Source organism: Malaclemys terrapin, chromosome 5, assembly GCF_027887155.1.
Source record: "Malaclemys terrapin pileata isolate rMalTer1 chromosome 5, rMalTer1.hap1, whole genome shotgun sequence".
Classification (NCBI taxonomy): domain Eukaryota; kingdom Metazoa; phylum Chordata; order Testudines; family Emydidae; genus Malaclemys; species Malaclemys terrapin.
In genome coordinates this window covers 57,419,288-57,429,352 of record NC_071509.1, presented here as the reverse complement: position 1 = coordinate 57,429,352, position 10,065 = coordinate 57,419,288, and the positions used below count along the sequence as shown (strand labels likewise).

Genomic DNA, 10,065 nt, shown 5'->3' with positions numbered 1-10,065 from the left:
GTCCTCTCAGACATCAACACACGTCCGCGTCATCACCGCTCGGCGGACGCATCTATTAGGACGCGGCGGTGGCGCCGGCCGTGCCCCGGAAGGCGGAGCGCGATTGGAGCCGAGAGCGCGCTCCCGGGGTCAGGGGTCAGAATGGAAAGGTCAGGGCGCGGCGCGCTGAGATGATGTAATGGCTTTGTGCGGTGGGGGCGGCAGGTTCTGCGCTTCTCGGTGCGACTCGCTATTCTGGGGCCGCCTCCGCCGCCGCCGGGTCCCAGCCAGACCCACCCCCGGCCCGGCTCGGCTCTGCCCCGCCCGTGTGAGCCCGGCGTAGGTGAGAGCGGGAGGGGCGTGGCTTCCGGGCGTGGTGGGCTGTGGGGACTTGGGCGGGAGGCCGCCTTTCCGGGGGTCTCTAAGCTGCGGAGTCGGGGTGAGGGCGCGGCCCGGGGGCTTCCCCAGCTCCGCGTGGGGCGCGCGCTACTCTCCGTTTTCAGTTCCTATTTGCGGGGGTGGGGCGGCCTCTGCTCGCGGCCTGGATCCCGCGGCACCGGGCGCTGCAGCTCCCGCCGTGCGCCCGGGCTCCGTGTGGGCTGAAGGTAGCTGCGCTGGGGGAGGGCGGGTCACGGACACTGGGGTTGCGGGGCGCTGCGGTGCCTGTTACGCTCCCAGCGCGGACCCGTCCGGAGTTGGAGTCTGTGTCTCCTTAGAACGGTGCGAATATTATTATTTTATTAACTCCATCAGGGTTTCGTGAAACCATGCGGTGCTGGCAGCTGTCTGACGCTTCCCCCCGTCACTGCATTTCACGCTGTTAGTTGGCAAGCGGTGCGAAAGGCACTCCCGCACAAGCTCCCTGAGGAAAGAGAGAGCATTGAGGGGGTCCTTGCTGGAGGCATTTCATTGCAGCGCAGAGTATTCTTATCTGAGATGCCAGCAGCCTGCCTGGCTTTGTGCAAATTGGCCACACCAAATAAATTAACAAAACTAAAAAGTTCTGTCTGTTTTTAAGTAGGATATCATCTTTTAGAATCTTAGAGCTGTAGGGCTGAAGGTCTCTCTCGAGATCTAGTCCAGCCCCCAGCGCTGATGCAGCACCAAGTAAACTAGACCATCTCTGACAGGCATTTGTCCAAACTGTTCTTAAAAACCTCAAATGATGAGGCTTCCGCAACTCCCCTTGGAAGCCTGGTCCACAGTTCAACTGCCATTATAATTAGAAAGTATTTCCTAATATATAACCTACAGCTTTCTTGCTGCAGATTAAGCCCATTACTTTTTGTTCTATCATCAGTAGACGTTGTCCTGTTTATAACAGCCCTTAACATATTTAAAAACTGTTATCAGGTACCCCCTCAGTCTTCTTTTCTCAAGATTAAATGGGTCCAGGTTTTTTTAACCTTTCCTCATGGGTCAGGTTTTCTAACTCTTTTTGTTGCTATCCTCTGACTCTCTTCTACATGTCCACATCTTTCCTAAAGTGTGGGTCTCAGAATTGTACACAGGACTCCAGCTGAGCCCTCACCAGCACCAAGTAGAGTGGGACATTAGCTCCCATTTCTTACGTACAATTCACCTATTAATATACCCCGGCTTTTCTTGCAACTGCATCACATTGTTGACTCATATTCAGTTTGTGATCCACTACTCTCCCAGATTCTCTTTAGCAGTACTTCTGACTAGCCAGTTATTCCCTATTTTGTTTTTGTGCATTTGATTTTTCCTTCGTAAGTGAAGTACTTGTACTTATTTTTACTGAATTTCATCTTGAGTACAGACCAATTCTCTAATTTGTCAAGGTTGTTTTGAATTTTAATCCTGTCCTCCAAAGTGCTTGCAACCCCTCCCAATATGGTATCATCTGCAAATTTTATAAGCCTACTCTCCACTTCTTTATCCAAATCACTAATGTAACTATTGAATAGTACCAAGTTCATAAGCTTTCAGTGACTAAGTTTTACTTTCATTTGAGTTTCAGGAAAACTGTTGGATCTTGCTCTGAAGGTTAAGGAAGCATTCTTTTTCAAATCATTGGGAATCAAAATTTGTATTTGTTCTTGTCTTTTAGGTAAACATCTAAAATCTATTTTATGAAACTGACCCTCAATCAAGTATAACTCTTTGATGCCTGGTATCTAAATCCCCCCCACTATGCCAGCAGCTACAGTAGATCATAGTCAAAGAATTTGTGAAGTTTGGGCTTGTAACCTGGATGAAGAAATGAAGAAAATTCGTCAAGTTATACGGAAGTATAATTATGTTGCCATGGTATGTCTGTGACAGAGCCCTATTTAGTGTACTATGTGGTCTAGTGATGTTTTTCTCAGTGGGTGAGGTAATATCTTAGACACACACAGCTGAGTAAGCTCAAAAGCGTGTCTCTCACCAATAGAAGTTGGTCCAATAAAAGATATTACCTCACCTACCTCGTCTCTCTAATATTCTGGGACCAACATGGTTACAACAACACTGTATACAAGTTTTCTCAGTAACAAGAAATTAGCCTTTTTAAAGGGCTTGTTCCAGAATCCATTGAAGACCATGGAAAGTCTGAATTATCGCTGCAGGTAGTCTGTCATGGTGATAGTAATGTTCATCCTTTAAATAAAAAAAAAAATACTGCCATATACCATATTTTCAATGAGAATTATAAAGTTAAGTATTTGGAAACATGCTCTTGAAATATTTATATTTGGAGTGGGTTTGCTGCAGATAAGTTTTCTCTTTTGTTGAAGCTGTAACTTATTTTTTACAGGACACAGAGTTTCCAGGTGTAGTTGCAAGGCCTATTGGAGAATTCAGAAGCAATGCGGACTATCAGTACCAACTGCTGCGCTGTAATGTAGACTTGCTAAAGATAATTCAGCTAGGACTGACATTTATGAATGAGCAAGGAGAATACCCTCCAGGAACTTCAACTTGGCAATTTAATTTTAAATTTAATTTAACGTAAGTGGTGATAAAATATTACTGGGTTTTTAGGGTTTTTTTGTTTTTTTTTTTTTTTACACCTAAGCATGTTATAATTATTACTTGCACAGTATTTATTTAAAATCTCAAAGGACTGATGTTAATACATTTTTAGTAAGTATGGTCCTTTCTACTTGGAGTATAAGACACTTTAGATACAAGAAAAGACCATTCAGGCAAATGGACTTCTGCTTTCTTGGCTTATTAGTCCCACATTCTTGTATTTTCCTTTATATGTTCTGCTTTATCATCTGTGTAACTTAAGGGTCAGCCTTGTGAGCTGGGAGTTGAGGGCACTCAGCACCTTGAAGATTTATCCTATAATTCTTTCATATGCATTTTTAGCCTTTAACTAAAGTAATTCTGCCTAAATTCTTTGCTTAATTTCTGATGGAGCTAATAATGTGAAATATACTGTAAAAGGAATCTTCCTTAATATGTAGCATGATATAATCGCAAAACCATTAAGTTGAGAGAAACCAGACAAAGATTAAAAAAAAAAAAAAAAAAAGTGTTAGGGCACAAAACTTCATTTTTGTTGCCAACGGTAGTTGTGCAGAGTGCAGAAGAAGATATCAAACTTTCAGCCCCCAAACTTGGTTAGTCAAAAGAAAACAAGGAAGTTTTTTACAGTTCAGAAGGAAATTTCTGGGTGTTATTAATAAAATTAAATCCTGAATATTCTATTAACTTCCTGCTCATTAAAATTAGATTTTTTTTTTTGACACGCACTTGTGTAAGTAATGGATTTAAAAAAAAACCACAAAAAATCCTGAAAACTGAAAACATAGGACACCAAAGGCTTCTATCTACACAACAAGTATGGCATAGGCAATGACAGCTAATGTTCATAAGGTCTGACTTGGAGCGGCCAATTCTTATATAATGTCATTTATTCATAAAGTATCAAAGCAATTTACAGAGTGAAATAATAATTAGAGAAATAACAGAAGAGGAATGAGAAATTAAGAGAAAAGTGGGGGAGATTCCGAACTTGACAACAGTAGTTGCTAGAATGTTGACTGTTACATGAGCAAGTCTTTGAAGGACAAGCTAGTGAAAGAACAAAGCTATACTCATGTTTATTTAGAGACCAAAATGTGGTTGGTTACCTGAATAGGGAACCCAGTTGGCTTCATTAGGCCCCAGAAGTTAATCACTAAAAGAATGTTGTTGGTTGGTTTTAGCTACAGTTAAGGATTTGCCTCTTTCCCGGTCTCCTGTGCTGGTAGTCTTTGTTTGGTGGACTTGTGCAGCAGTGGAATATTAAATATATAAAGATCTGTATGGGTCTCATTTACCACAATGATGGGTGTTGTATAGGACCTACCTAAATGTAGAAAGTTTTTAGGGGTACCCTCTGAAGTATATAGTATTGGCAATAGTATTCCCTTTTCTTATCATGCATCATTATTGTGTATATGTGCAGCAAACTAGAAGTTGTTTAGGTTTTTTTAATCTCATTATTACACTGATCAATAGGAGGAGAGGAAAAGGTCAAGATTTATAACTTCAGACCTGGGAGAAGGGGGGGAAGGAATTTTCCCTCAGTAATCTTCCCTCCCTAGCCCTTTGTTTCTCAAAATCAATATGCTCAGCTTGTTTTGAATGTCTAGTAATAGGGTCACTGAAATTTTGCAAGGGAAAATAATTTCCTAAATATTTAATAACTTGTAATTTCCTTGATGATTAAGGTATTGGAGTGAATAATATATCTTGGTTGAAATCCATTCTTATGTCATTAGTAGGACCCAACCACATCCACAGTCCATTTTGGTCATTTCATGGTTATAGGATTTTAAAAATTGTAAATTTCATGGTTTCAACTATTTAAATCTGAAATTTCACGGTGTTGTAATTGTAGGGGTCCTGACCCATAAAGGAGTTGTGGGGGTGGGGGAGGTCGGAAAGTTATGGGGAGGGGGTTGCAGAACTGCTACCCTTACTTCTGTGCTGTGCAGACAGTGGTGCTGCCTTTAGAGCTGGGCAGCTGGAGAGCAGTGGATGCTGGTCGGGAGCCCAGCTCTGAAGGTAGAGCTACTGCCAGCAGCAGCAGCAAGGATGGCATGCTATTCCCACCCTTACTTCTGTGCTGCTGCCTGCAGAGCTGGGTCCTCAGTCAGCAACCCCCACTCTCCAGCCGCCCAGCTCTGAAGGCAGCAGCGCTGAAGTAAGAGTGGCATGGTATGGTTTGGCCACCTTTACTCCTGTGCTGCTGCTGGAGGGGCACTACCTTCAGAGCTGGATGCCCGGCTAACAGCTGCTGCTCTCCAGCCACCCAGATCTGAAGGCAGTGCAGAAGTAAGGGTGGCAACACTGACCCCCACCCTAAAATAACCTTGTGACAACCTCCTCCCCCGCAACTCCCTTTTTGGTCAGGACCCCCAATTTAAGAAACGCTGGTCTCCCCTGTGAAATCTGTATAGTATAAGGTAAAGCACACAAAAGATCAGATTTTACAGTCCATGATGCATTTTTCCTGACCGTGAATTTGGTAGGGCCCTAGACATTAGGGAAAGTCGTTTGGTTATGTGAAGGAAGAGTTTGTAATCTTGTCTGAACAACCAGTCTTCTCCCAAATATCTATGATTAATATAAGAAAATAGTCCTATGTTGATCCCTAGAGAGCTTGGTTCAATTTCTTTGCTGTTTCCTTTAAATGTTCCTGAATTTTATCTTACAATGTGATTGAGGATAATGTTAAAACTGCTTAGTCAATACTGAGTAAAAGAGTTTTTTGTTTTATAATCACCAATTTTAGTGCACGGTTTTCAGATATGTACATATTTAACTGTGAACAGTTATATCATGGTGTCTGCATTGTTAAATCTGTTTTAACACTGCCTATTGAAACAATGGGCAAAATGTTCCAAGTATACACAGCATTCTGTGCTGGATTTTACTTATAAACTTGATATTGAGGCTGTGTCATTGTGTGGATCTGAATGTTGTATTACTTATGTCTCTCATTGTAGAGAGGACATGTATGCCCAGGACTCCATAGAACTACTAACAACATCTGGTATCCAGTTTAAAAAGCATGAGGAAGAAGGAATTGAGACTCAGTATTTTGCAGAACTACTTATGACATCGGGAGTAGTGCTGTGTGAAGGAGTCAAATGGCTTTCCTTTCATAGGTAAATACTGCACATAAAATAATATTTGAGTTGGCCAGTTCTCAATGCTATTCTGATGCCAGACTTAAAAATGATTGACCTGTGCTTTTAAGCTGTACATCTAATGCTGAATTAGTTTAGGGTATAGTGAGGTAATTTAAAAAGCTTTGTTAATGTTACTCTTAGGGTCTGGACTCCCAAATTCATAGTAGTTCATTTAGAAACTAATGATGTGTGTCTTGTAACAGGATGCAAAACCATTGGTTTTCAGGAGCAGCCTTATAGAAAGGAAGCACTGTATCTTTCTATTTGTTTTGCTTTGACAGTTTCCCAGGTCAAGGGAGAAAGCAGATACATACCTCTCCTGTACGCTAGTCAAGTAATTGGAAAACTGAAAGTAGTTGCTTAACATTATTTGAGGGGGAAGGACGCCTCAGGACAGCCCTGAAGACTTTTAATAATGCTGGTAGGGAAAACATGAACATGTCTTATTAAATGCACAAAATACATTTTTCAAAGTCATCTGAAAGTTTTGTATCTTGTTCTTATTTGGGTCACTCTCAACTACTTAAACGCTTTCTTTTTAAAGTAGTAGCCTTTATGTTCTTGGCTGAGAGCATGTGGCCTCTCCGAAAGAACTAAATCCTTCTGAATTATTATTTTGGACATATGTTATTTAGGAAGACAGTCATTAACTCAGTTGCAGCAATCAGCCTTTTTTGGGAGGTTTTTACCTTAGTTAAAAAAATGAAAAGACTGAGGATTGTGTGCCCAGGAAATGTGATGTTTTAAGAGTGCTCTTCTCATTTTAGCACACTTAGCTTTATGAAAGTTTACATGAAACACTTCTTTCTGCACACATGCTTTGGGCTGTCTTGCGGAAGAAAGTACATACTACTTGGTTTGCTTAGCTTATTGAAGAGTAATTATTTCTCAATGAGATGGAAGCTGGCGCTGTGTGTGTGTGTGTGTATATATATGTATATATATGTATATATATGTATATATATATATATATATATATAAAAAAATGAAGAGATCTGCGACTGAGTTTTGTTTGGGTTGGTTCCTTTAGTTAGGAAGTGACCGTAATCAGGTTTCAAATTCCATTCTTCTGTGATGAGATGGACGTGAATATATAGCAGGGTGAATTTGATTTAAATCACTAGTCAGGAAGATTCGATTTAATCATGGATTTCTACATAAAAGTGCATTCTTGTTGGTTATAACCTTAATACATATTTTTCACAACTCAGAGATAGATGTAGGTTTCATTTTTAGATGGTACACACTCTACATTTTTAGAGTAATTTATTTTGAAAACTTTTCAGATTAGTTTTGCAGCTGTATCAGAAAGTGAATGATTGTTTGGTTATTTCATTTACCAAAGGTAATTGAAGCAGATATTTATTAAGTCACTGGGAGGGGAACTATCTTCAATTCAACAGGTTAATCCAGGGGTAGGCAACCTATGGCACGTGTGCCGAAGGTGGCACGTGAGCTGATTTTCAGTGGCACTCTCACTGCCTGGGTCCTGGCCACCAATCTGGGGGGCTCTGCATTTTAATTTTAATTTTAAATGAAGCTTCTTAAACATTTTAAAACCTTTATTTACTTTACATACAACAATAGTTTAGGTATATATTATAGACTTGTAGAAAGAGACCTTCTAAAAATGTTAAAATGTATTACTGGCACGCGAAACCTTAAATTAGAGTGAATAAATGAAGACTCGCACACCACTTCTGAAAGGTTGCCTACCTCTGGGTTAATCATTAATATTTGGAGGATTTTCTTGCCATGCTGTATTAGGAGGAGAACATCACCAGACAGACATTTAAATTGTTTTATTTAACTAAATCAACAATGTTATGTATTCTGGATTTTTTTCTTCAACAGCAAACTTATAATATTTTAACAAAACAAGCATATGAATTTTTGAATTTAGTTAAACATTCAAGTTTTTTAAAATCAGGTTTGTTTGTGTTTTAACTATTTTAGTTAAAAATAATTTTAAGGAAATCTTAAACAACAACAACCAAAAAAACCCCAAAATTAAATAGATTATGTCAGCCAGGTCAACATGAGAAACTTAAAATCTTGGCCTCTGCAGCTAACTCAGTCATCTTCACCTTCATTTTCCTGTTTGTTCATAATCTGGAAAAGAAAAACAAACTTTCCTGCTTTTTTCAGGTCCCAAACGATTTCTCATTTTGGAATGAATTAGTCCAAAGGAAGAAAATATTCTTTCTACAATGGCAGAAGAAGCTACTGCTGTTAAAAGTGAGATTATCACTTCAATAGTCTCTGAATCCAAGTGCTTAAGTGACTTCCACCAGTTCACTGGTGTGACTTTTTTTTCTTTAAAACATCATCAGCAAACATATATTTCTTGAATGGTTCACCCTTATCTCTGAAGTTTATTAAAGTTGTCATTATGGAGGGATGATTGCTGGACGTCCGTGTCATAGCCAACTCCTCTTCTTCAGCAGTTAAGGTTTGATCCTGGTACCAGTATTGAGAATATTTGCAAGAAAATGAGCTGGAGATAGTGCTTGTCCAATTCGTTTTTTAATGCCTGTAATTTAACTCAGTCATTGCATAGTTTTCTTTTTAAGATCTCAGTTCCTTCCAAATTTCAACAGCGTCAGGAATAAAACAGCTATTTCCCTGCATTTCATTCAAAGCTACAGAAATAGGCTTCAAGGTACTCAGCATGTGTTCAACATTTCTCTGAAGCCCAATGTTGAGAACTTTGGCTGTGACAATGCCATCTATTTTGTCACGATTTTGTTCACAAACTTCTCATCAGATTAGGCCAGTTCTTGCTATAGTGCTCAGAACAGTCCAGTATGGAGTTCCATTGCGCGGCTTGTGGGAGAGTTAGCTTGGTTCCTCCCACTTTTTTCAGAGCAGCTGCTGCAAAGTGGTTGTTACGGAAGTATTTTGCAATTTCAACAACATTAGCTTTTATTTCTGGAACACTGAAGTCTTTGCCTAGGAAATGCATCAAATGAGCACTGCAGCTGTATGTTATTAGCTTGGGACTTGCTTCTAAAATTTCTTTTCATCTTGGATACATTTTCAGCATTGTCTGTGACCAAGCTGCGTACTAGACATTTGAATTTTTTTTCAGTTTGTTATAGCTTTTACTGCTACTTCTGTAAGTATTCTTCTGTGTGTGCATTTCCTGATGTATCAATTGTTTCTGTAAGGAAGACATTCCCTTCTTCAGTTGTCACACAAGCACATACAACAGGATCATTGTGAACATTGCTCCACTCATGAAGACTCAGGTTAACAATTTCACCCTCTAGACGTTTTGCACACTGCTCAGTTTCTCTTTCATACACTTTATTCAGCAATTTGCCTGTGACATCTGCTCTGTTGGGTGGACTAGTATCCTGGTCTTAGTGACTGAACCATGTTAATGAAGTGTGTGTTCTCAATCATGCGAAAGTAGAGTTTGTTGCATAAACAAACTGGGCAATTTTTTCATCAGTTACCTTTTTGTAATCTGCTGGTTCTTATCACAAACTTCTCTATGGTTGTTTCTGGATGATGGAGGTTGGTTTTTTTTTTCTTTTTTTTTTTTGCTACAGATGATAGATATACTGTGACTATGTGATATACGTGATGTGACTGAAACACTATCATTGTCAGATAACTCTGAAACTATAGAAAATGATGGTGATCTTGAAGGTGGTTAGTCTTCAGAATCCTGTCTGTTGAGGAGGGATTCTCCTAAACAAAATAAGTCAATGCAGTTATTTAATTATTACCACCATACTGCTCATTTAGTATTACTCATTCCATTCACTGACAGTACTATTTTAAAGGTGAAATTGTAAAAGGAAGATCTGCCTATTTCAGCTATTTATTTTTATCACAACTGCATCTAAAATGATAGTACTATAGAGTAACAACTATATTTTTTGCTCAAACATGAGAATTCAAGAATAGTCTAGATGGCAGACAGACACTTAAGACAGAA

General features: G+C 39.6%; 1 protein-coding gene across 3 annotated transcripts in view; it reads left to right on the top strand.

The window, feature by feature from the left end:
- Window positions 1–76: 76 nt before the first annotated feature.
- Window positions 77–10,065, top strand: part of CNOT7 (CCR4-NOT transcription complex subunit 7) — a 33,733-nt gene continuing 23,744 nt past the window's right edge. Inside the window, exons 1-4 of one of the 3 annotated variants that reach the window (XM_054029866.1) lie at window positions 77–149; window positions 2,054–2,253; window positions 2,741–2,934; window positions 5,931–6,092. In XM_054029866.1, the coding sequence (XP_053885841.1) occupies window positions 2,137–2,253; window positions 2,741–2,934; window positions 5,931–6,092 (473 nt within the window). In that variant the 5' untranslated portion in view covers window positions 77–149; window positions 2,054–2,136. The other 2 variants (XM_054029863.1, XM_054029864.1) reach the window with 2 other exon arrangements.